At 38.7% G+C, this 27,527-nt stretch overlaps 1 protein-coding gene across 11 annotated transcripts in view; it reads right to left on the bottom strand.

Moving 5' to 3' along the window:
• GREB1 (growth regulating estrogen receptor binding 1) overlaps positions 1-27,527 on the bottom strand; it is a 106,255-nt gene that overhangs the window by 34,890 nt on the left and 43,838 nt on the right. For 8 of the 11 annotated variants that reach the window (XM_064448057.1, XM_064448059.1, XM_064448058.1 and 5 more), the window contains exons 3-20: positions 24,576-24,698; positions 23,644-23,820; positions 16,867-17,049; positions 16,402-16,545; positions 14,992-15,117; positions 12,974-13,096; positions 11,911-12,048; positions 11,554-11,739; positions 10,620-10,970; positions 9,761-9,889; positions 8,124-8,249; positions 7,460-7,657; positions 7,190-7,370; positions 5,156-5,348; positions 4,418-4,554; positions 2,745-3,084; positions 1,128-1,243; positions 210-409 (exon numbers count right to left, since the gene is read on the bottom strand). In XM_064448057.1, the coding sequence (XP_064304127.1) occupies positions 210-409; positions 1,128-1,243; positions 2,745-3,084; positions 4,418-4,554; positions 5,156-5,348; positions 7,190-7,370; positions 7,460-7,657; positions 8,124-8,249; positions 9,761-9,889; positions 10,620-10,970; positions 11,554-11,739; positions 11,911-12,048; positions 12,974-13,096; positions 14,992-15,117; positions 16,402-16,545; positions 16,867-17,049; positions 23,644-23,820; positions 24,576-24,698 (3,171 nt within the window). Of the gene's footprint in view, positions 1-209; positions 410-1,127; positions 1,244-2,744; positions 3,085-4,417; positions 4,555-5,155; positions 5,349-7,189; positions 7,371-7,459; positions 7,658-8,123; positions 8,250-9,760; positions 9,890-10,619; positions 10,971-11,553; positions 11,740-11,910; positions 12,049-12,973; positions 13,097-14,991; positions 15,118-16,401; positions 16,546-16,866; positions 17,050-23,643; positions 23,821-24,575; positions 24,699-27,527 lie in introns of those variants that run through there. The other 3 variants (XR_010372371.1, XM_064448056.1, XM_064448065.1) reach the window with 3 other exon arrangements.

Genomic DNA, 27,527 nt, shown 5'->3' with positions numbered 1-27,527 from the left:
GCTGCAGCAGCAGCAGTCCTTGGGCCAGGAGGGTGAGAAAACACAGGGTCAATGAGATGAAGGAAAATTGAGAACTGACTCAGCAAGGCTAAATCCAGAAACCCTCACCAAGTAGGTATCCATACAATCCTGCTTTTTCTAACACAACTCAGTCATTTTACAGCTTCTGTAATATCTGTAATATTCTGTAATATCACTACTGATAATACCTTCTGTCGCTATTTCTTCATCTTCATTATCAGTGCTGCTTAGTTTCTCTGGGTCACTTTCTAACACATCATTCACAACTGCTTTCTCTGTGTGAATTTCTGAGCTCACAAAGTATGCTGCCAAACCAAGCTCTTGCTCCAAGGTTGTCCTTACCAAAGAAGATGAATTTATTAAACGTAGATCACAATATCTCAGCGATCTGGAGAGAAACAAGAGGGGGTGGTATGAAAACTCACTGTAATCTACACCCTTGTTTCTTTTATAAACACAGCCCAAGGGGAATTTTTCTTATCTCATCTGCTTAAACTACAGATGAGAGAAAACACAGTGTATCTTTTGTGCTTAATAAGTTTACCAGTGTGGTGTATGCACTGTCCTTAATGGGGTTATGCAGCTTTGTCTAGTGCACTGAGCATCAGTATTAGCATAAGAAAAAGAACAATCATTTGGGTTCTAAGCCTAACACACAGAGTAGGATTCAGCTGAACATACAAAAGCATTTAGTGCTATCTTAATGGCCCCGGGGCATCCTGTCTGCCTTCCAGCTGCCATTCCAGAAGGTACTGATCTCTGCACACATCCTGTAGCACATATGCCAGCATCATGCAGGTGTCTCAGCTACCCTAAGGTATCTAATGTAGCTATACTTTTTTTTTAACATACCCTTATTCTTCCCTCTAAATTGGGACAACTCTCATAATATTTTCTGAGCTATTTATATCTTGCTATAAACAGGAGGCTATTATTAATAATATGGGGCTTGTATTTATGATACAAAAATTGCCAAAAAATGGAAAAGAAACATCTTGACACTGAGATATGTTTTCTTCTCCCACATGTAATTACACAGTTAATCTTTAGCTGTTCGGTAAGCAATGATAAAAAAGTGTCACTGAGAAAATACTGGATCTTCTTACCGTGGCAAAGACTCCCCTTGTGGATCCATACCACTAAATATCAATATACAAGGCAAACCTTCCAATTCCAAATAGGTCTGTGGCCTCCAGTCTACATCCTCAATTTTCTGCCAGACCTGTATAAGGTAAGAAACACTGTTGAACATATCCATATGGTACAAATGTAAATATAGAAATATATACTTTTATCATCCATTATGTGCATCTGTGTAGTGGATGGACGTTCCACCAAGGGAAGCCACAGAGCAGAGCCAATTTCAACATAGGCAGATTGCACAATTCCTAGAGCATTACAGGTAGCAATCTGCCTGCTGTGAGTCTGAGGAGACTGGAACAGTATGTTCCAGTCTGAAAACCCTCCCAGTTTCCCGGCTGCATAGCACTGAGACCAGGGCAGACATGGGTAGAGTGGATATGGTACAATAGACAGTAAAGGTGAGTAGGAGCTCTGGGGGAGAGAAGAGTACAGAGGGTTGCTTCTTGTGGCAGATAATGTATGGATGTCTGAGTCCAAGGAAGAAAAAGAGTGAGGAATGAGTCTTTTTCACCTTAGAGGAACAGGGGAAAGCTGGGAGTGTTCAACACACACGTACCACTGTCCTTGCTTGCTACCCTCTGAAGTACCCTGCTCTCTCCCAAAGCTACCAGTTTTCCTGGTAACTTCATGAGAAGTTTGACCGTTTATCATCAGGCTAGACTGCTTTACTCACACCAGTCGGTCTTTTTTGCTGAAAGACTGATCTACAGATAAGGAATACACAGTAGGACCAACAGTACAACGACTCAGCCTCTGACATTCATACAGGTACCACTATTATGCATGTCAGAGAAGATTACCAGGACGTGACTCAGAACTAACGCTGATTTTTCAGCATAAGTTATGCCTAATTTATAGCAGAATGAGATTAGTGTTAGGCTCTGGAACTCAAATTACTTCATCTAACATGTATTGAATCAGACACCGTACAGAGTGTACCGTACGTGTATTACACAATCCTAGAATGTAAATACATTTTTGCTTTGGTGATCAGATTATGGTAATTTTATTAAAAGCAAGGCAGTATCAGAGGCTTTTGTTAAGCAGATGACCCAAGACTCTGGACCTAAAGGGTATAAATTAATCCATAAACCAACACATGGTTCTGAGCTGTAAATACGGGGGTGTTCTAGGAGCCATAACTAGCATCACTGATTTGGTGCCTTCATGCCACCCGCTGATGACAAGAATAACATAACTCTCAACCGGTCACTGATCAAAATCTTTTTGCACTGTGATGATTTTGTGAGAAAAGTCTGCTAAAACTGTGACAATTTTATTTGGCTTTTTTCTTTATTGCTCATAGTCCCTGTAGATAAAAGCAGTTCAAGTGTTGGGGGGGGTTGCTGCTGGAAGTCCTAGCCATATTAGTTAATACTCCACTAAGTATTAACCAGAGGTAGGACAGTAGAGGAGCCACATGCAGTTTATCTAAAAGATATAAGTCTTGCTCCTTATGGTAGTTTTTATTTTTACTAGGAAGACCCGCACTTCATCTCAGGACCACAACTCTCACCAGTAAAGTTTCCCCACCTACCCATCTAATGGAACATCCCAGTATATGTCATTCTCCAAGTTACCTTTAGTTGCTCCACAAAGTGCTTCCCTATTGTGATTCCAGAATTAGGATTTCCCAAGATTATTTCGAAGTTATCTTCAAGGGCTAGCCTTTCCCTTACATTGTACAGACGTTCATATGCCACTGCAGCCAGCGGAGTACAGGGAATTCTCAACACTACCATGAGCCCATGACCACTAGGACATTGTCTTGAAGAGTTTATTAGGTTTTGGGTGATTTCCAGAGTTTCAACTGAGGTGTAATTCTTCATCTGAGAAAGGCCACACACTGCCATCATAGCTGCAGAGTAGTGTTGTATGAGGACAAAGGTCCTTATCACTGCACTGTGTAATCTGGGAAACCTGAAATAAATGGTGAATTAAATAGTGAAGTACTAAAGGCTAAAGTGAAAAAGCTGATTTTTACAAAATATAGTAAACTTGGAGTTTTCTCCTGTAAAGTATCCTTCATATCTACTATACAACCGAATCTCACCAAATTACAGTTGAATAGTTTTTGCAAAGCGTCATTTCACAATCAGAACTGATGTTGTCTCTCCATTTCTTAGTAAGGATTTAGTAAGCAAGTAGTCCAGTAAGATTACATCACTTTAAGTCACCAAGACTTTACTGCTGTTACAAAATTTATCACAGAATATTTGCTAAGGCACTCAGTAATATTATCAATAAAATTATATTCTCTTATCAATGAGAATAGTATTCTTCGTTGTATGTTATTCTTAACGGGCCATGGGTGGTATGGTGTTCCTCTTGTTTTCTTACTGAAGCCCTGAACCAACTTACTCCTGCTTCCAAGAGGACTCAATATGTAGGCAGCGTCCAATGAGGACTCCAAGTTCCCAATCCCAGGTACACCCTGCCTCAATCCCCAATCTATGGAAGGGAGAGATGTGGATATGCAACAGCTTCCTGTAATCTGGTTTTCACAGAAATGAAATCCAGGTGCACAGTAAAAAGAGGAACTATGGCTTGTTCAGAGACGTGCCCGATACGTGTGGTCAGAGCTCCAAAGCACCTGCAGCGAGCCCCAGCACTTAAGTGTGAATGTGCTCAGTCTCCCAGTTAGCAACACAAAATCACAAGATTTTACTTGTCCTGTCTCATTCTTCTTACAGATCCCAAAGAGTTCATTCACAGCTGTGTGTATGCACATAATGTGTCACTACTCTTTTGCAGCGATTCTAGACTTGTTCCACAGAGACCAAAGAAAACTGATGATATGTTTTCAAGCTCTGATGACGCTCTGAAGTTTTTATTTAAGTGTACAAACCACAGTGATACATCTACTTCTCTCTGTGGTCTAAGTGCAGTATGCACTAATTCTATACATCAAAATTAGACAGGGTCAGCAAGTGATAACATTGGACAAAATTAATAACACATTTGAAATAATATGATGATGCAATTTTAGAGTATTATAATACAGAAGTAGGTACTGGTCACAACAAGAAAACACTCTAAATTGGGCAGCCTAGACTGATTAGATTACAGGCCAAATATATACACAAAAGATGGAAGGAGAAAATAAGGAGGAGTGAAATGCCCTTGCATACACAGCTGATTTGTGGGACAATGAAAAAAAAAAAACAAAAAGAACCAGGCTTCTAGGTAGTAACTCAAGTCATGAGAATGCACCTCCTGAGTTTCCCGTGCTAAACAAAGGAGGGTACCGTACCTCTTTCCCAAAGCCATGACCATTGCTTCAAAAGAGCTGTCGTACCGAAGCAGTGGAATACTATGTCCAGAGAGGGTGGACTCAATGAATTCTGACAGTCCAAAGTATTTCTTGTTTTCATGGTACAAATCTACACCCTAAAGCACACGAAGCAGTAAAAATAGAAAGGTAAAGTCTATCAATTATTACTTTACAATTGTTTAACCGTTGGTATCTGACATATTTGCAATCGGTCAATACTGTAATAAGCATACATCTACTCAGACATTAAAACATGGAGAGAAAGAAACAGAATTAATTTTTCTGAGAAAACAGAAGTTTGACCCAATTTTTCCTTATTTCTCTCTCTCTCTCTTTCTCTCTCCCCATATATATATACACACAGACAGACCAGCTATGTATGGAATTAGTATGCACACATATGAAGAAAATGTACATATATTTATGCAGTAATGCACTACAGACAGATTTTCAAATGGTTTCCTTTTATGTAGCTCAAGAAGTTTTAGCAGAGCTACTACAGTTTACAGAGGATATAAAAGGAATAAAGAAAAAAAGCAAGAAATGACAGGATAAGCAAAGGGAAAAGAACTTGCCACACACTGAACAAGAAAAAGATGCCATGCAAACTTCATTCTTGTTTACAAAAATCATGGGGCCTCCACAGTTTCACCAAGTATGTAAATGTAAAATAACTTATGAAAAGCTCACAAAAGCACCTCAAAGCATCCATCTTACATTGCTGTATGAAGAAGGCCAGTGGATCTCATTGTAAGGGCTGATATGAGTATGTTGTGTCTGCAGCGCATAGGGGAAGGAAGTCACATGGAGGGTCACAATATTTGGCGCCTCTTTCACCTCCCTGCAGTTCAACAGTCTATCAACAAGTCCTGTAGACAGTTCTGTTTGAGGGTAAAGGCTATGCATAGCACTGCAAAAAAGAAACCCAGAACTCTCCAAAGTGATCAGCACAAGGGAACATTTGTGTCAGTGGAACAGCTTTAACCTGGATGTGAAATTGAAGTTAAACATGTACAAGGAACTTAGGACCCAATTCTTTGCCCTGCTTTTGTTGCATAGAAGGATGGGAAAAGAAATGCAAGTTATTTCACTACAGCTGAAAATTTCTGTAATTCTGATAAGCTCCCTAGCTAGCAAATTACCAGTCCCTGACAGCTACCAGAATATGAGAGATAAAGGGTGAAAGGAAGCTGATGTTTTGGCAGTTACCAATAGACACATAGTCCTGTAGTAACTTTGGCCACATCGTTAGTGATGCCCTTAAGAAAATATAATTCTTACCTACAAAAAAAGACAGAAAATGACAGACAATAAGCCAGTATGACAGAAAAACAGAGGGAAACTAGCTGTGATAGAGCTATTATGAAAGGAAAGAACAGTTATTGTTAGGGCAATTGCCAGTATCATGGAACACCTATAGACAATTCCTTGCTCCAGTGTAAAACTTCAGTCCAAATTCATTCTATTTAATTCTTGGCATTTACCTGCAGTGACTAACTTACAAGCCTAGTCACTTCAAGCTCCTTCTGTTGCCAGCAGAGAGAGATAAGTGACTCCAGAAGCTGGTTGTGTCCACCCCTGATCTAAGTCAGCCCTCAGAGATGCCCGTGTCTCCGTTGTGACTATGTGGGCAAACCCAGGCAATTACACTCCTGTGTTAGGCACCTCATTTAAGTGACTTCAGTTAGGTGGCATGAATCCTGCTGTGCAGAATAGTCACTTCAATATTTGTCACTTATATTTTTATTAGATAAGAAGAAAAATATCAGAGTTAAGCGGCAATACAGGTACCTCCCTACTACTCAAGGATGTTATATGAATAAATGCCTTAAAGGCTGTGACAGCTGTAACAGGTCATGCAAGTTCCTAAGAGTTGGAGGAATTGAACAGAAAACTCTCACATGCAAAAATAAGGTTTTGGTGAAAATTGTCACTGTTAACCAGCGTGAAAGACAAGACCCTGTCATTTCATTCACAAGCAAGATTCCATAGTTTTTGGTTTCAGAAACACAGCCATGCTCCCAAAGTTAGAATATGTCAGTGTTTCTGGAATTCAGTATGTTTTCCAAGCTCCCCAGCCCCTCAGGAGCCAGAAAGCAAAAGCAGCCCAACCTTTCAGCAGGCAGATTATGGAGAAGCCAGAGAAACAAGGCTCTGTGGGAGAAGCAATAAGTTATGCAAGTGACCTGATGTGGAACTCAGTAAACATCAGATAGAAACCTCCCTGCTTCCCTGAGAGGTCTACCTGGCATTACTATGCATCCACAGAAGCTTTCAATTCTTACAAATCAGTGATTCTGGACAGCAAAAACACTGCACTGGAAAATTTCCAGTCAGTTAAAAAAACTAAGCAGCAGTGTTGGCTCACTAGTTGTCTACTCACTGTGGAGGATTTTTGCATGTTTTACAGCCCAGAGGACATTGACAGGGGATAATGAGCTCTGTGCACTTTCACCGGAAGCTTTCCCTTGAACAAATGACAACCAACCAAAAAAACAATAGCTGTGGCTGAAACAAGATAAGAATGGTGAGCTAGGAAAGCTGAAATATTCCACTGAGGCATAATATAATAAGCAGGACAAGAATAAGTCATGAAGGACCTTCAAAGAAAACGTGTTTATACAATGCATGGGATGAGAGATAGCAGAAAGATGCAAACAAAGATGAAGGAAGGGATAAATCAGAAAGCTGATCTTGAGAACTAACGCAAACAATAGTAATTTCTCTAAAAACAAGTTACAGTTCTCTTACCTCATTAGATCCCAATGTGCATGGTCATGGATTAGGACAAACAGTGTATGTGGATTCTGCATGGAGTTTTGTAAAAAGACTTTGAATTTAATCTGGGCTTCTGCATCTAATTTCATAACATACTGTTCCACCCTCTGCTTTGTAAGATGTTCCTTTTCTAATCCAAGTTCTAATAAAATACCTATAGAAATGGAACAAAGGTCAGTATTTCCAGATAAAAATGATTTAACAAACCCCTGTAAATCTAAAATAAAGATAACTAATAATCACCTGAATGCCAGAGATGAAACAAAGTCTGCTGATAAGTCACTTCAGAGGGTGGAACACAAATCAAGAAATCAATTTTCTCGAAGGAACCCAAATCAAGATTTTGAGTGCTGGAGTCAGCAATTGAGCAAATATGAGACAGCAATTTCTGAGCCACTGCTAGCTGGAATGGACGAATCTGATGTCGTTCAATCTCATAACCTGGAAAAAGGCAAAATTCTGTTTAGGTATATGCCCAAAGTCTAATCTAATGCAAACTATTAAAGTCTGGCAAGACTGATTGATCTACTCTTCGAGGTACTTTATTTATCAACAGGAGTTCAGGTTTATGAAAATCTATATGGAATATGCAAAGAAATATTTCTGTGTTTGGGCATTTTGGTCATATAAATCTCTTAAATGTCTGAGAACTGAAACTGAATTTGTGCAATAGCATTCTGCTACCATAGAAGTCAAGCAGAGCTTCAGAGACTACAATACCTGGTGGAATGAAGGAGAGCATCCATCAGTGTAAACCTGAATACCACAAGACATGAGTTGCTGTTTGCCTCAGGACCTTTGCCTTCAAGAGCCTAGGACTCCACCCAGATGGATCTAACTGCACACCCAGAGACCTGGTCTCAAGTACCCTACTCTGTTACCTCTTTAGAAAAACCTCCTTACTTACTTGTACACGCAGCTGCTCCTGTTCCATTCAGTGCTGTTGGCTTATTCACTGAAGCTGAAAGCGATGAAGAGATGTGCCCTTGGTTTTCCTGATAAAATTTCTCCAGCAAAAGATCAATGTCACCCTCTATCAAATTGAAGGGATAGTGGAAGAGGCATCCATGTCAATAACAGCTGCATTTCATACTGATTTTGTTTTGTAGATCAAAGAGCTTTATATATGTTAGCTAGTTATCCTGCCCCTGGCCTATTGGCTGTTTTATACAGGAACCCTCTCATTATTTTCTATTGCATCTGTTTTCACAGCATATAACTAATAAAATGCAAATCAGACCACGGAATGACAGACCACCTCTGCAGACCACCGGCTAGGATATTTATGGAGGATGGTAGAAAACTAGCCTTAAGACCCTGGTGCAAATCAGCAACAACAAAGACATGAAACTGGCTTAGTTTATGATCAGACCGTGGAGCTATACTGTTCACTAATAAGGATTATAAGGAGCTTTGGAAAATCAGATAAATATTTTTAGATCTTTAACATTTTTGAGAAATAGAAAGAAAAATAATTCCCTATAAAGCAGAAAGAGAAATATGAGTTTTGTAGCTACATCCAATGGTGAAGCAAGCAAGGTATGAACTATGCACATCTGCAAATATATCCTGTTCTATTCATCAGGGGCCATGCTTACAGATGAAAGCTATGCAGAGAATACAGCACGCCTCTCCTGAGTATTTAGTATTTTCTCAGCAGTTGAAAAGATGTTTGAACACGTCCGCACTGAGCTCAGACAGGCAGGGTCTGCCCCGTGAAGTGCAATCCAGTGGATATAGATGGCGACTATTTTTAGGATGCTCATTTACTTGTTCTGCTCAAACAATAGCAATAGCAAAAGTGACTTTGAGAACCACACTTCGAAGATACTAAGAGCAGAAACACTAACATAACTACATGATGGCTCAAGGAAAATGAGTTTCTCTTAAGCGACCACTCAGAATATCATGACACATCCAGAAGGGTTCTTGTGATCTAAGTACAGACTTACTGACGTGACGTGAATGGCAAAGGGGGCTGTGATAACCCATTAACACTGACAAATATGCTGCATTTGCTCTAGTTGTGTGATACAGTTTAACTTTCCATGCAGCTGGATCTATCCCCAGATAATCCTGCCTGTAGTAATAATCCTCAGTACACTCAGTTAAAAAATTATCCTGTAACCCTGGCTCTCTGCAATTTTCCTCTTTCCCGTGCATCATGATCAAGTTCACAGTATGGTAAGCTGAAAGGAAAAATCCTTCCATTGATAAAGTAACTTTTATTCTATCGTGGTCTAAACAAATTCTGTGCTTAGGGCAAAAGAATTTATGCATTCATGTGGGTATGGCCTTGCAATGTATATGGATGGATTTGCATTGCTAAGAAGAATATGCTCAGCTACTTGCTGGCATATTTTTATGAAACTGAGGGATTTCACAAGGAATTTCAATTCAAATGTACTTTCACAACTTTGTCCTGCATTTTTCATATATTTCTAATAGTGTCTTTCTTCTGGAAAGGTAATGAGCACAGCTATCTTCTCTGACTTAAAAGTTTCAGGGACTTGGAAACATGCCTCTTTATAACCTGTTAGGTACCTGGGCAGAGTGTGCTAAAGAAGGACCCCAGAGTTTCCACTTTCCCTGTGACCAGCTGATAGTTAACTTCTTTTTGGTAGTCTGAAGGAGTGAGCATGCTCTCAGACAGAACTCTTGCCTGATACTTTCCTAAAAGACAGAAAAGTAATTTTGAAAACACTTCAAACTGAAGTAAAAATGTTCTAAGTCATAATAAAAATACTACCCAGCTAAATGAATACCACACACACAAAAATGGCAGAGATGAGTCTTTCCTACTATACATGTATGCACCAGATACCTGTAAGACAGACTCACGTTTTACAATTCTTTGTGGTTTTTTTTCCCTTTTTAGGAAATATTTGTTGATGCAGTATATAAAAAGAGCACGAAAACAGTCAAAGGAATTGTCAATTATCTTACACTCATCATGAATCTTCAAATGGATATTCAAATAATTTATTTAATTATCAGCATAGCCCTCAACAGGTTGTCGAAGGGACATTGAAAGACCATCTTTTAGAAGCTAAGAAAATGTTCAGTCCTCTGCTCGCAGTAATATCCCAGTCGCACGGAGCAGGAGAGCTTTCTGCACTGTGTGCTGTAACTCGCTATTATTTGTTTGTCGTAGTGTTGGCTGGGATGCCTCGGTGAGAAAAGGCGTAATGCAGGCAATTACTATTAAATATAAAATAAAAAAATGCTAAATATTATTTGCTGGGGAGAGACCCGTTTGTGTAGCATCGACTTGGGTTCATCAAAACCTGTTACTTGTTGGACAAAGCTCTGCTTTCTGAGACAGCTTATTGAGACTCCAACCAAACTCCTCACAGCATTGAATTACTCTGGTTTGCCTGCAGATCCACCCTTGGGATCTCACCTGTTATCACGATGCAGGAATCAATGGCTCGATTTCTACTGGCACATATGATCACCACGTAGTTTGTCTTTATTAATTTTCCTTCAATAAGCAGCTTAAACATTTCCGAAAGCCCTTCAGCCAGCGAGTAGCTGCACTCAATGATATGGACGCTATCATTACAGGAGCTAGCTGCGAGGCCCGCCAGCCAGGGGAGCTGGGCTGAAGTCACTGGTGCGATCTGGCTGGACACTTGCGGAAAGCTCTGTGGAACAGCCTGTTGGTACTGGCGGATTTCAGACAGATGTGATTCCCGCCATGAACGCATGAATATTTGTTCCAGATCTTCAATCAGAGGGACCTGGTCCGAGGCTAAAAAAAAAATTTAAAGTATTATGAAACAATTAAATGAAACTGTTGAGTTAAACCTCAATTTTTTTCAGAATACGTACTGTTTTAGAGATCACAATCACAGGTTGGAAGGGACCTCAGGGATCAGATTTATGCATGCGTGCATGACTCTATTGTCTTTAGCAGATGTGAATCAAATTTTTCCTTTTGAAGTGCCTTTGTGATACTCAAGTAAAGCTGCCGTGTTGGAACCTGACTATCAGTAATCAGAAATCTTTAAGAGGTTGAGTGCTGCCTGTCTCAGCATAATACTACTTCTAAACCACTGACTATGCAAGAGCAGTGAATTATAGCTCTTTCCTGTTTTTTATTTTTAGATGCTGATGTCCCAGATTATAGGAGAAGATGAACTTCGTATGATTATATTTCAATCTGTCTGGTCTTCAAGAACTAATTATTTAGTTATGTTTCATTACCACAGATGAAATTGTTTAATATCACATTTCCTAAGACTGATACTTAATATTGTCCTGCCCTAATATTTATCTTTTTTTTTGAATGTAATATATTCATTGTAGTCTATCTGGATGTAAAATAATCTTACCTAGTTGAACAAGGTAGTAGACAGTCAGTAAAAGCTGCATTTCCTCTGAAATAGGCTGTATTGTGGAGGCACCATATTGTTCATATGCTCTAGATAAAGACTGTGAATTTCTGTAACAGGTGTACAACAAAGGACTCACTATCACATCATTAATGTTCCCACAAAGATATGGGAAGTTTCCATGACCTACAAAACAAACAATGTTTGTACACATCACATTAATTTAATAATTTCCCATATATGTATTAAACAGTTTTAGTAGTAAACCTTTTAAAATTGACAGCTTTAGCAGTAGGATGTATCTTTACATCTCTGACAAAAAAGATATAAGGTTTTGTTGGGGGGTTGGAGTTTTACCTTTAAAAATAACTGGCTTTGCTTTACAGATTTTCAGCAAGTTGTCAGGAACTGAGACCGGTTCTCCTGAGCCCACCATCGGAGACGAGGCTGGCCCCATCAAAGCGGAATGTGGTAAAGATGATAGGCTTCCTCCATCTAAGATTTAGACATGTTATTACTGAAGTCAGGTCTAATAATGGTTTCCTCAAAGAAAAGTTATTCAACATCATCTCATACCCACATTTGGTATCAGTGTTAAATGCTTTTTATGATTACAACACACATTTAATCAGCTGTTACTACAATCCATATTGTTATGCTAATTTTCTTGGAAGACTACTTATATTGTTGAGACCTTGAACATCACTCAAGCATCTAAAGATTTGTAAGTGTTTATAAACAAACAGTCCCAGGTTTGAATGCAAGAATACAAAGACTGATGTGATATCAATGGACAAATAGTTATGATTCGTGTGTTCTGTATGATATATTTAGTTTCATTGATTCAGGTTTTCTTGCTATAGCAAGAATGAAAAAAAAATTAAGATTCAATGTTCACTCAATCAGAACTTCTTTACGGTAATTTTAATTCAAACAATAGCACATTAAAAGAAAACACTTTGGGGAACACAGGTTTATTTCACTACATGTCACTCTAGTCTGTATCTATAGACTATAAAATCCAAGTGCGAAGAACACTGTGACAAATAATTGAAACAATGGATGGTACCTTGACCTGAGTTATGACACTAATTTTAATTTCCCAAGGGGGTTTTGGTGTCTAAAGATGGACACAGGCACCTGTTGGGATTTATTAAGAATGACTTGATGACTGGATCCTAATGAGAGTTAAGCCGAGACCCTCAAAAAGAAATCAATGGGAATGACTGATCATCATTTGCTCCATTGATCCAATAATTCATTGGAAATGAGGCACCTAAATGTAGGTGAGCATGTAGGTATCGAACACCTTTCAAAACTCTAATGCAAATCTGCATGGATCTTTAAAATACTGCCTCTTTTCCCCCATTATTTTCTGAATAATGAAACAAACATTATGGTTACCTTGGGTGTAGCTTACCATTTTTAGTTCTGTTTGGAACCTGTGGGTTGAGCTGCAAGTTCCAAGTTTCAGTAGATGATGGAGATTCTGGTGACCAACCTTTATGGCGCTTTTTTGGAGGCCCTGAATTTGTTAAAGTACCTGAATAACAGTAATATTTCAGAAAAGTATTAGAATAAAAAGTATTCGGCTTTATGCGTGGTAATTCAATAAGTTTTGATAGATCGAATGTGTGCATTAAGTACTGTGGTAGGCAGGGTCAACTCAATGACTATAACATTTTTTCATGGTTTTTATTTTACTTTGCTAAGTCTTGCTTAAATATCTGTGAACTTTCTGGTACAGAGAACTGTTAAATATATAGGCAGACTTCACTTATTTTATTCCAATGCTTACTCTCTGCTAAGAATACTCTACTAAGAATGAGAGACATGTACTGAAAATGCTTATACGTATTAATATTTTGAAGTCAACCCAGTGGGCATTTTGCTCCTTTTATTTCTGAGCACATGACACAATGTTTCATGTAACTTGTTGTAAAATAAAATTCTTATGGGTTTCAGGGTAACTTTAATAAAGATTTGAGTTCTTCTCAACAATTTTTCTATTCACAGGATTTTTGCCGCTTCTTGCTGGTTACTGTCTTTGGTTTTATGATATTCCATATTAACTCCTAGCAAATTACTCCTGCACTTTCCTGCTATCCACATGGAGCTCCAACAACTTTGTCTGTAAAAACATAACTCTCTCACAGTTTTTCTAGGAGCTCCTGATGATTAACTTATTGAATTTTCTTTCATTTATTTCTTGAATCATCTTACGCACTCCTGCAAACTCCTAGAATGATGAGCTTCCACTAACATCAAGTATTTCTAATTATTGAGGGTCAACGGTCCTCCAGGCATTGCTCAGCATCTTGCAGGACTGAGCTATTTCTATTTCTGGACATGACTATGCAGAGGTCGTGACACTACTTCACGCTGGCAGGGCTATATATCCCGGCAGAATGGTTTGTCCCACATAATATTCAAGACACAGTAAGAATCTTATATGAAAGGTGGGTTTAATTTTTGCAAAATATATTAAAATTAAAAATTAACTTCAAGTCCTCAGATCTAGAATAACATCGTTCGCTTGCAGAAGAACCTTATGCACAGTTTTTAGAGATTACTTTGTCCTTTAAACATTTACCACGTGAGGGCACTATTTAGCCATTTCGGCTACTCAGTCTTTTATTTAGGTTCCTGGCGTAACGTTGTGATGAAAGTCGCAAGATAGTGCCATAGAAAGAATTTTTAATTTGAAAATGCCGTCCTCTTTCCCCCAGGTATGTTGATATGTGAAGATAATCCATCTGAAATGAATCAGCAAGAACATGCTGCTGCATGGAGGAAAGAGATCAAGAACCTGAATGGGCAGAGAAAAAGAATCTGGCTGTGATGCCAGCAAGGAAACTTGGGAAGACTTATTCTAAAATAGAGCTATGGCATGTTTCTAGCCACAGCGAAGAATAACTTTCTTGCTTAAGCAAGGCACTGATACAGAATACTGTTTGTGATAGAAAAAAAGTGTTCTAATAATGGTGCCGTGAGGACAGTTTCTTTGATTTGGAGCCTAGTGCTCCATCCCAAGGTGAACAGCAGCATAGGAATTATCCTATGAGTGATTACTCATAAATCTTTCTTAATTCCCTTCCCAAAATCTGTTGGTGAGATTGGTGCAATCTGACACATTCTTTAACAACCTGGATTCAGAATCTAGTCTGTACTTCTACTAAATGAATGAACTGTAAATATCATTAAAAACTTCCAATTAATAATCTGAACTGTAACAAGTGTATGGCTGAAAACATATAAGCATTTTTTTTTTCTGAAAAGTAACATAGAAAAAGCATTCTGGTCAGAAAGCTCTTGGAAGGGAATAGTAATTTCTGTTCATACAAGAAACTACGATCATGATATAATTTGTTCAATGCTTCTATTATACCCATGAAATATAGAGTTTAGGGTTACTAAACAACAAATCTATACAAATACCTAACACTGAAGGTCTTGTCAGAGAAGACAGGTTATTTTTCACCAACTGTTGTTTAGGCGACTCCTTGCCATTATAAGCTGCTGAGCTGAATGCTGCTGTTGAAGGGATGTGATCTATGGCTGCAGCTGGCAAGAAAAAACCAAAATATTTGCATTAAACACTTCTAGGTCAAGATCCCTGTTAGTACAATGAACTGATCACTTGATCATTTACTTTAATAGAGCCACCTGGATTTGCTCAGAGTGAATGCAATGCTGAATAAACCAAACTCACTTCTGATCTCATACCAGAATACTGCTGTCTGACTCCCAGTTACGTGCCTAGGTAAAATCTGATTCTGCAGTTAAACACATATGCCAGATCCTTTAGCTTCTTTGCAGGTGGACCCTAGCTAGCTCTTACATGAAGTTTACTTAAGAACCAGCTAAGAGAGTGAGAGAGGTGGTTTAAAATTTACTAAAAATCTCCTAAGCCTTCATTCCAATTTGACATCCTCTCTCCAAGCTTCTTTTTAACTATGCTGCATTAAAAAGATATGTTTGTAATTGATGTAGCTTTTTATATATGTAAACTCCGACAAAAAGAATGTCAATCTGCTATTACAAAGAGATAATTTATTTGTTCTGGAGGGGTACCAGTATTCCAGATCACAACTATTTAACAGGCTTTTATCTCACAGAAGAAATATAACCACCAACAGATGTGCCTCAGTTCTCCTGTGTGAATCTCTGTAACAGTCACAAGACACCAAAGAGCTGTTTCGTTATGAACAAGCTCAGCGAGATCACTCTAGCCTCTATCATCCATCACCTCTCATTTATGTCAAGCTGATGGAAAACTAAATGTTTCAGAAAGAATTACTAATTCAAAAAATGTCACAGATATTGACCATTAGTTTGTTTTTTAATATTAAAGTCGCTTTCCTCAGCAGAAGAAAAATCTCAGAGGTTTTTAAGCCAATGCCTATATAATGCCTGCAATAAAGAGGATTTTGGTCATAACATAAAATAGTCTGGATGAGAAGAAAAAGATGAAATGACACTGATTCCTGCAACACTTGCTGTCTGTGATGTGATTAGACAAGCAACAGCTGGAGGAACGTAATACCTATTCTCAGCAACTTTAAAAATAATGGCTTTTTAAAAATGTTGGTTTGCCTTAGCTGTGAGCAAGCTGCAAAAAACCTACTTTATCCATAATTCTGAGGGGGAAAAGTGGACAGCAAGAAGCCCTCAAAGTATGATTGCCTTCTTTATTTGTAATATATCTCTAAATCTATTCAATTTGTTTTATTTTATGTGGTAGCGTGCTTATTTGCTTGTCTTTCCATTCACACAAGAACACACAAATAAATACACATGGACAGAAAGGCTGGAGGTAACCCAGCGTGTCTTCCTTCTAAGCAGTACCTGTTTGCTGAGCCCCAGCTGGAGCACTGGGGTTTGCTGCTGGGAGCGGCTCACTGGAGGTGCTTCCCGAGAGGCCCGAACTTTCTGGCAGTTGGAACAATGTGCTTGAGCAGGTGCTGGACGAAGACTGGCGGCCTCTGAACTCTTAACAAAAAAGGAAACTTCTTATCCCCTGACAACAGCAGCATTTGCTTTTTCTCTGCATGTTTGATTTGATAATTTCACACATTAATTACTTAGAGGCTACGGCACTTGGAAGGGAGGAACTGATGTCTTCAGACATGCGTGCCATCCTCATACTAGGTCAGTCAATTGCTTTTTACAGCTGCTGTAGTAATCACCTAGCTTTAAAGACTCTTTCTTTCAACTGATCTGTCTTAGGTTTTACACAGACGCCAGTCCCTGAGATAGCTAAGCTTGGATGATGAAAACCAGAGCTCAAGGAAGACAGCTTCATTATCTTACCTGCCCCTTTCCAGCAGATTACAGATCCTTTGGTCAGAGCTCCCTGTGCATTCCTGACCAGATAATACTTTAAGTGTTTCTGTTTCTTGGGCTGAGTGGTCAGTTTAAGATTAATGTGATTTGAGAATTCTGTAAAGTAGCAGAAACCCTTCTTGCCACAGCCAACACAATTGCCAGAGAAGCCTGATAAAATAAACAATACATATGATCCAATGAGATAGGTGGGTCACTATTAATAACATCCAAACACGACTGTTTCCTGGAGAAAACCTGTATTTATATTTGTTTTTCACAGAGTGAACTTTTTATTAACATTTTCCTCCAAAAAAAATGACATCAAGTCCACTGTATTGCACTTCGGCTACCAGATTGCAAAAACAGAGCCCCACATTTATAGAACAATTAAAAAAAAGGACATATTTTTCATTTTCTCCCACCAAAAAAAGACCACAATTCCTATTTGTTACCTACTTGTGAAACACTAAACCGAGAAGTTTCTGAGTGAAGAGTACTGAATCACATGCTTATCCCAGCCCTATTCAACACCACAGAAAGCACAGGCTTCACTTCTGCTTCAGCTTTCATCGAAATTAAACACGCAATTAAGCCCCAAGAAATTAGGTATATTTAACCTATTATATTTAATTAGATCTAAGTATTTAAGTACCAAGCTCCTACTACAGATGCTTTTTTTAGAGAGAAGAAAATACTAAAGCTTTCCTGGGCTATTAATTTAAAGTAGTTTTCTCAGATTATGGCTGGACTGAGTTAGCACTTCACAGCAGTTTAAACTATTTATGATTACGGAAACAAAGTGTCTGCAACTTTATAGACACGACAGAGACATAGTCCTTGCACGTAAAGAAGCTTATTGTACTAAGGCTAGATGGGGCATTTCCAGGGACGCTGCCATTTCCTTTCATTCTGAGATACACAGCTTGAGCCTCAAAGAGGGGCTCGTGATGGTGACATCATTATCTCCGTAAATAAAGGGCTCTCCTTGCACGTCTGACTATCTGCCTTTTGATTCTTAAAAAAAACTTTTCTTCTCCACTTTCCAAAGTATTTCCTAAGAAATTTTCATCTTGCATCAGACCAATGCAACTGTCTGAAAATACTTACAATCTACAAAGAAATCCTGAAGTGTGCAATTAGAAGATAATATTCCCCATGGCAATTTTCTCTCTATTCCCTACATGTGACCTGAAGCATTAAGTTTTCTTTTATTTTAATCACATCTGATGAACATTTTTCTGTGTCATCCCAGGAATTGAAATTGAAAGGGTGTGGTCACTGAATTGGAAGATGGCAAAAATAAAGGGAATAATGCATTTCACATAAGAGATGGAGAATAACATTGGAAATAAATAGTGTAACTGGAGTAAAGGGTCAATAATATGGTAGATAAAGTGGAGAGCCCTTAATAAGAATTATGATTTCGATCTCATATTTCAGGCAAATTAAGTTTTGAAAATAATGGTCTCTTTGTTTCCCCCTTCTGTAAAATATAAGCACTGAAATATAATGCTTTGTAAACACCTGTTGCTTGGTTTACAACCTGAGCACTTTCATTAGTTTTCAAATGGCTCAGAAGAATTTATTGAAACTCTAAGTTCACGTGGAAATTGGTCTGGTATCTGTGGGAACAAGTGGCTAACAGCTACTGAAAGCTGCATATTATCTCTCTGATCCTGGTCCATAGGATGATAAAGGTCATTATGACTCATAAAATCAGGACAAGTCATGACTCTGCAGAATCCTCTGTGTTATATCAGTCAGCACAAAAGCATCTGTCTAACATCACAGAGCCTTCAGTAGCTGCAATAAAAGCAACAACAAAAGGAAACAAAGTTAGAACGGATGTGGCAAAAGCTGTAGAGTTGCGTGCATTTTATGCCGTTTAAGGAATCATGAAAAATGCTTCTGCTTGTAAATGAAAACTTCCCATGCATTGGGCAGCACACTGAGCATGACCAGCAGCACTGCAATTTTTGCCTGGTTGCCACTTACAAGCCCTTATGTTTTTTCAAATACAAGCATGAGGGGACCGTTTCCAAACGTAAATTAGAAGTACCTGTTCATTTCTTAGGTTTTATCATTTTGCTGAGAGTGACCAGCCACTTGCCAAAGCCACAGGCAGACATACATTTCAACAGAAGTTGGACAGTGGACATATAATCTTTTCATGTGGACTTTAGATTAGTCGTTATTCATAACTTTTGTAAATCATCATCTGTCTAAACCAGATTTAGCAATAACTTCTACTTGAAATAACCTTTTGCCCTCATCACCTATTTTTAACTATATGAGGTCTACTGGAAAATAAGTTTACGCCACGTGTAGCATCCAGGTGAGGCCTAGTAAGGATTAAACAGATCTAAATTGTCCACTTGTTTTGAAAAGTCCTTGGAGAACATTTTGGAAGTCTATTTTTTAATTTTCCTTTTAAGTCAAACTATCATCTTTCACCTCAAGCTTCCCTGGCTCCTCTGAGTCAGACTGAGAGTCCTTTCTTGCAAGCTCCTGCCAACACCATTTTTCATCCCATTCATTCTGAGTGACACTCTCATTGATGACAGCCATTGCTTTGTTAATACAGCTCAGCCCTGATATCACAGATAGACCGTACCATAATCTTATAATTCCAGTGCAATAAAACACTCTGCAGCCATCACTCCCTGCAGGGCTCTGCCAACCCTGCCCATTGCACATCCTGTAGCAGATAAAGGAACACCAAGAACCCAAACATTTCATCCTCTTTTCTCTGCATGCCCTGTTCATGTGCTATGGCCCGAGGCAGCAGCTGATAGAGGGGACAGCTTGTTTCATAAACAAGCTGCATTAAATATTCTTCCATACATTATAGAGAGGACAAAGGTCAGGGGAGTTGGGGCAGCCATAAGGTAACTCAATATATCTTTGTCATGGGATTGATTTCACAAGAGAATTAGAAACCAATGCCTGGAGTTTAGGGGCTAAAAGCCTTTCACCTTTAGGTCACCAGTTCATATCCAACTCAGTGCAGTAGTGACTTAAGGCTGCTACCCTCTGAAGATTGTTTAATCAGAAGGTATTGGATTGTATCTGGAATTTTATCATATGCATTTTCTTGAATTTGCTCCCATCACAAAGATCAATTGCCCATAATTTAAAAAGGTCTTCCATAGTAGGGACCTTGTGGTCAGAAGAAGGACCTTGGAGTAAAAGGGTATGAAACCTGACCTAGCTTTTCACTGGGGAAAGGGTTCCTTTGGATCAACAGTGAGCTTGTGCTGGGGGTAAAGAGAGGACTTCAGGATGGAAGGATATCCATCTAATATTTCATAATCTAATGTTTCAAAATCTAATCTTTCATAAATAGGCAGAAAATTTTCTTCCTGTTTCTCTTTTAAATGAGTAACAGGCTTTTAATTAATGTTAATATTTTTGTGGAAAATTGGCAGCTTGCTTAAGACAAAGAATGATTATATTTTCAACTTTTCAGCCAAAGTATTTCTTCTTTTCAGTCCTACTCACAAGAAAAAGCACACAGACACTGACAATGCTCCATATTTTCCCTCCTACTTAGTACTGCTCCATATGAAGATTAAAGATTAAATTTAAAAAATGAATGAAATCAATATGGTCAAGCTGGAGACCTCCATTGTACGGAAACCCATGACTGTTACAAAAGCCCAAGAGAACATTGTACATTTTAACAGAAGCAGCCACAGTATATTATACTACGGTGTTTTCATCTTACACACAGCTTACAATTCAAGCAAACTAATCTTTTCCTCTGTCATTCTGACCTTAGAGACCCACTGAAAAAAAAAAACAAGATTTCTTATTCCCTGCTAGGAAAGTAGGCAGCTGTTTGGTCCTTTGGGAAGGAAAATGATGGGTGAATAGCTGCTTTGTTCATCATGAGAGACTCTTTTTAAGAGTGAGAACCGGGGGGGAAAAACCAAAAGAGAAAAAACCTTTGGGAGAAGTGCTTCATACATCTAAGCATTCCTTTAGGTCACAAAAACCCCAAGAAACAGCTTCCTGAAGGCGAAAAGCTGAATCTGTTTTGCAGAGTAGTTAAACCCGTGATCTATCTTGATTAACAGAAGGATACGAGGTACATGCTCAGACACAGAGAACTTTTAGCTTGCCAAAAGTATAATCTTTTCCAGAAAATGGGATGTTTTTCTATGGAATAATACATCAACTGTAAAAACAAAGAAACAAAACAACCTCCAAGAGAAATTACTTTCAAATCACAAGCACATATGCCTGGATGGTGGGATACTTATTAGCATAATCAATAAATTGGCACATGCCCCAGAGGCATATCAACAGCCCCTAATGGGAACAAGACCATAAGTCAAAAGCTGGCCCGGAAGATACCGAGACATTTCCTGTTTTCTTCTGGAATTTCTGCACGGTCCACAGGCATCTTCACAAACATATGCAGGCTGACCACGAGAAATCAGGAGACTACGGGGTAATTCATTAGTGTCTTTTCCCTTCAGATAAATTATTTTGGAAGAAATCTACAGTCCTAAGTAACGTCTGCCTTACAAAAACACAGTATATTAGAAAAAAAGCATGAAATTAAATACAAACAATGGGGTTGAAGGGTTACACATGGTGTGCCTGTATCACCAATAAGCCTTACCAGAAGTGTGGGATATATTCTGACTCATGATGACAGCTCATTTCAATTAAAAATGAATCCAATTCAATTCCCCTCAAAACCTAGAAAGGCTTGAAGGGACCACTTTCCATGTTGTTTCAAAAGGCCAACATGTTTGCAGGAGAACAGCCTAAACTCAGAATACCAAAAATAAGCCTTCTATACTGTCTTTAAAAACAACACAATAAAAGAGCTCCCCTTCTTCATATGAACTGTTTTCACCTTAAATCTATGACAAGACAGAAGTCACTGTGTTATACTCATAGACAGAGAATTTAAGGGCAAAATGGTTCTGTCTTTTATCTCACTGTGTGTCTGAAACTGTGAGACTATTCATGTCTGCTTCTGATTTTACTTGCCCTGATTTCACTTGCAACAGTGTATGGAAACCAGAATCAAATAATAATTTCTATCTCCAGTATGATCTATTGTATGGATAGTATGCTGTCCTCATGTCAATAAAATATATTGTGGGTTATTTTTTATTAGATTAGGGACCAGGAACATTATTTTATTTCCAGCTTCCAGATGAAGACTTTGGATCTTAAAGTACGTAAATGCTCTCATACTGAAGTTTGTTATAGAATACATAAAAGTCATCCTACAGAATTACTACAGTCCTTTTCAAAAGAATGTGATTCGCTGGTGTTAAAGAGTATAGCAACAGCCATATATAAGCATTTAACTGGTTTCAGGAAACTAAAATGTATTAAATAAGCGAGCTGAGGATGTAACTAGCATAAAAACCTCCCAGTTATGTTCCTGTTGCCTTTTTCTCTTCTTGTTTAGCATGCAATTAACAAACACACTACTTCCTCTCTGCTACAGCCTAAGGAGCTTAGGCTGTTAACAGCGCTAGCACTGAATGACTTGAGTGGTACAACATTCCTGTCTTTATCTTTAAAATGACAACACGTGGGTGATTTACAACCCTCTTAATTCTTTTACAATCCCTGGTCAAATGTACTGTGACCAATCCAACTCTGCAAGATCGCATGAGGAAAGAAATGACTGTACATAGAATTACATTATGTACCTTCACACTATGCTGTCATCTCAAATGCCTTGAAGAGTTGCTCAAACTGAGATAACAACTGAGTTCATGTTAACGTTTGTGAAAGAAAACAGTTAAAAGTCATGGCAAGTGTTTCCTTTTTGCTATTTAAAGCTCAGACTGGTACACAGATATAAGATGCAGCATTTTTTTGTTAACTAAGAAAATAATACATAAGAACCTGAGAGTGCCTGACTGAAAAAAGAGTTCTCCCCCAGATTATATACCACTTGTCCTAATATAACAAGTATGCCATTTTAATAACATTAATATTCAGTTCATTTATTCACAAGATTGCACTTCATCCCTATTTGGGTTGATCTGGATGAGGCTAATGGCCATCAGAGAGGCTATAATAAAAATGGATAGAAGGACCTAGTTTTAAGTCAGAAGTTAGACTTCTAAATAGATGAAAAGCAAGAAATTGAAGTATTCTGCAAACAGCATTATTCAAACACACAGTATTACCTGATTATGCATATAGGAAAAATTTCAACTTTTAATCATTCACATTTACTTATATTGTGATAATAGCAAAAAGTCATAGGTCAGGATCCAGAACCCATGCTATTGTCCAAACACAGTGGGGAATATTATCCTTATCTCAAACAGAGAGATCGAAAAGGTCATTAATTTTTATAGTCCAAACTATCATCAAACTGTTTACATGTATATAGTAGCCAGAAAGTTCCACTTGACAGACCTGCAGTCTCTCCATGTTAGTATTTGGGAAGTTAAAACAGAGACGGGCAGCAGTTCAACTAGTGCAATTACCAGATGGGCAGTTCCAGCAACGAGGACATAAACTGATCGGACAATGACTTTAGCCTTGGACTAAAGGATAGAAGGTGATGGAGCATTTCTCAGGAACTGGCTCACTCTGCATCTTTCCAAAGCAAACATAGCCAGCTCCGAGTTGTTATCTTGTTGTGCATCACCAGTGAGCATTACTGTAGACGTGGAACGGAAATAAGATGTGCTGAACTCATTCTTCAGAAAAGGATTAGCTATTAATTGTAGCCCACACAAGAATCCACTTACTGCAAACACAGACACTTACCCAACAGGGCATTGCGCCCATTGTCATCTGGCAGGAATCTTTTATCCACAGCACACACTAAAAGGTGATCAGGTAAATTTGGTGACTTTGCACCAACAAGTAAAAACCCTGATGGTACCTCAATATGTTCATTGGAAATTGAGACCAGTCTCAAATCTTTACCAGCCTGGCAGAAACCTAGAAAAAAATCAATTCAAAGTATTTTAATTTGGCAAGATTTTTTGTTTAATACTCACAGTTGGCTTCATTATAGAACTTCATATATTTTTAATGAAAAACAAAGTTGTATTCTCTGAGGTCAAGGGCAAACTAAGAGATAATTTTCTTCCCTGCTTTTGGTCAGCCATAAACAGGTGCTACCAGTAAAAAAACAAACAAAAATCTGAAAACCTATAGTGCAAATTTCACTTGATGATGTTTTGCAACCTACATACTTAAGGGACTATTTACTAGCAGCATCATCGCTTAGGTCAGACACTCAAAAATGGAGAGAAGAGTTCTCAATATCTGGTGAATTTCATTGGCTTCTCCCGGGTTTTCAAATATTTTTTACAGCAACATTAAATGAAGTACAACTTGAACAGAAAAGAGCAATGATAAACCACAAGAATTACCACATTCATTTTAGCAAATGCCATGCCTGCAAACTCAACCTTTCGAAGGTCGCGTTGCCTAAGAGAACAGAAGTTCTGTCCTCGTGCCAGGCGTTCCAACACAAATGCTTATCTGACACACTGGGCAAAGATCCTGCCAAATATAAGAGCAACCAAGAGCAATCTGGCTTTTTCTGGCAGGTAATGAACACTGACATTTTTACGATTTCTATGTCGTATATATTATCTCATTCTTATGAATTATAGGGGGAATGGCCCCAATCCTCCCCTTTTCAGTAGGGCAAATGCCTTCTGACACACGTTTAGTGCACTTCTTACCATCAGTAGTGCAACATCCTTCTGGGGGAGGCTTCATCTGGTAAGAAACAGGAGGACTACTTGATTCTGAGCCTTCTTCTTCCTCCTCTTCTTCTTCTTCCTCATTATCTGCTCTGCTGCCTGCTACAAATTATCATAGCATAAACGACTTAGACAACAGAAAACCCTGGCAACAAACCAATGAATGAACAAGGTGACCCAGTTACAGAAAGTATTACAGCAAACTGGATTCTCTCCTCTTGACAATGACTCTACTGTTGCCAACTCTTAGGATATTTGTTTTTTCCTTAAAGCTCCAACTTCCAGTCATGCTTACAATAGAATGTCTTTCATCAAAAAAATAAAGCTTTTTGCTCCTGTCCAAAAAAAAGTTCAAAAGCGTGACCCAACTGCACCTGAGAAAGTAAAAAAAACTTAATGGACAAATAAAAAGAAGCCTCAATTTGTTATTTTATTACATCTCATTATTTTTAAGCTAACCTCTCAAATTTTTAGAGGCCTAACTCCTGGTGCTTGATCTCTTGCTGATCACAACAGTGTAACTGTATCTTTTGTTTGTAATATTAACAGCCAATATAAACCAAAGTCACTACTTCTTAGCACTTTAGAATGTCCTGGCTAAAGTCCAAGTACAGATTTTATTAATTAGGTGTTGACCATGTCCTTGATGTTGTACAGGAAACTGAAGAAACGGTTCCTGCTTGAAACTAGGTTCACCGCAGATGATGCTGTGATAAGGACACCTAATTCTCAGGCCGTCTGTCTCCTACCAGAATCCAGAGCTCTGAGTAAAGCACTGCTGCTCCCTGTACAATGTCAAAGAAAGGCAGATGTCTAGGAAGAAGATTCACAGCAGCCTATGCATGGACTGTGCTAGTCTAGGAGGAAATACTGAGGGATGAAGAGAATAATACATGATGTAGACTTCATTTTTTAGAGGCCTTTAGGTGTTTCTTCAGATTCTCTGCTGTAACCCACTTTTCGGGCGCAGTAGCTACCTAAATCAGCATTTTTACCAGATAGCTTGCTTGTTAAGAGAATTCACCTGCATGTTATTGGTGTATGTTTCAGCCTTTCAACTAAAGATTGCTTTTTTCCTTCTCTCCACCCATAGGACAATAATTTTTTCATCCATAATGCAACAGCTCCAGCAAAACATACTGAGCAATGACTCCACCCCCTCTTAGGCTCAGACACACTCGTGGCAAATGGGACAATGCTGGCAAGCAGAGGAGTGCAGCCAAATGGTAAATGGGAAGAACAGTTTTATGGACAGGACTAAGAAAAATTTCAGACCAGATCCAGCACTGCATACGACAGAGAGAGGGCACAAGTGCTAAGCAAACCCAGTGGGGCTTATGCCTTAGGCTTCTAGCTTCTCAGCTTCTGTAGGGACACGCCAGCAGCAAACACAAAGAGCTTTAACTGGCAAAATTGGATGGTGAAGGGCTGCAAGTACTTGAGGATCAGCAAGAAGCCGAATACCCATTTGGACTTGGGCAAGTAAAATAGCATTTAGGCCCCTACATTATTCTGTTGATCCAGCTTTTAGTCTTGAAACACAAAACAGTGAAGCACACTGCAGTCGTCTTCCAAAGCTCAGTGTCAACTGGCCACACTCTTTGCTTCAACTGACTTTGGATTGGGCACCCAGAATCCCATAGGATATTAATCAAGGATTTTTTTTTTCCTATGACCCTCCTCAGAATATCTTTTTATTTTATTGACAAATTATTGGGAATCAATTGAACAAATACTACAGGATAAATGAGAATCAGGGAGGAAGCTGAAGAAAGTAAATCTGGAGTTTGAAGATTTGTCTCTGAAGGCTATTCAGACTTACACCCCAATCTAGAAGAGAATTTGAAGGGTATGTTTACTTTTAAGTATCCAAACATCAAGCTTCAGTCCTGGTGCACAGAGATAAGGACAGAACATTAAACATCAACCGTTTTAAGGGTGTAGTCTAAAGACAAAAATGCTTTGAAAGTGAACAAAGGGAAAGTGAAGCTATCCATCTTTGCTGTTTAAGTCAGGGGTAAGTTATCTGTTATGACTTAACCTTGACTAATACCCAAATGCAATGCAAAAGGAGTGAGTCTGGCTCTCCTCTCTTTCCTCACACTCCCAGCCATGAAGTTCCTTCCTTCCTCTTTGTGCCAGCTCTGACACTTACTGCAGCCAGTGCTGAGCCATCCCAGCTTGCTAACCCAGCAGAAAACTAAGTAAACAAAAGTGACCAGGTATTTTTACTGGGTTTATGTATTAAATTAGCTCCGTGGAAGAGCCAAAAAATGCCAAAATTGATGAAAAGGGAGAAAACGTTAACCTATGGCTAGGAGGAACGGGGGGAGCAGGATGTGGGCTTTTGTCCTCCGGGCAGTGGTAAACCATTAGGATTGTTCAGCCATAACAGGTAATTTCACATCAAAAAAAAAAACAACAGATAGAGACAAGAAATGGAAGTAGAGACTAACAGGAGAGCTACAGCGCTTTCAGGTCAAAACCAAAAAGAGTAGAAGAGCAAATATCTACCTACGATACACCAGAATGAGCTGCTGTCACCTGTAAAGGGCACCATTAGGGTTTCTGCTGCTTGTTTTAAAAAACATCTACAGCTTCTGCTTCTGTTTTACTTTTAAAGCAGGGCCCCTTGAAAGAACTCTGTGTTTGCATGTGTCTGTTCCACATCTTCCTTTCTTAAACAATCCCAAAAGAGCACACAAACAAGCAGTCAAAACTAGAGACAAGTTGATGGCAAAAGTAGACTCAACATCAACTCAACGTTGAGAACTCAATGTAGTTCTTCTGTATGTTACAGAACTAGGCATCAGCTGACATAACTTGATATAGCATCATCAAACCAACGGACATACCATGAAGATTTAGTCCATATTTTATTGAATTTAAATTTATTCATAGATACCATAAACACCGTTTGCTTTAAGGAAT

Source organism: Phalacrocorax carbo, chromosome 3 (genome assembly GCF_963921805.1).
Source record: "Phalacrocorax carbo chromosome 3, bPhaCar2.1, whole genome shotgun sequence".
Taxonomy (NCBI): Eukaryota; Metazoa; Chordata; class Aves; order Suliformes; family Phalacrocoracidae; genus Phalacrocorax; species Phalacrocorax carbo.
The sequence above is the reverse complement of the archived record's forward strand: the minus strand, read 5'-3'. Positions and strand labels throughout refer to the sequence as shown.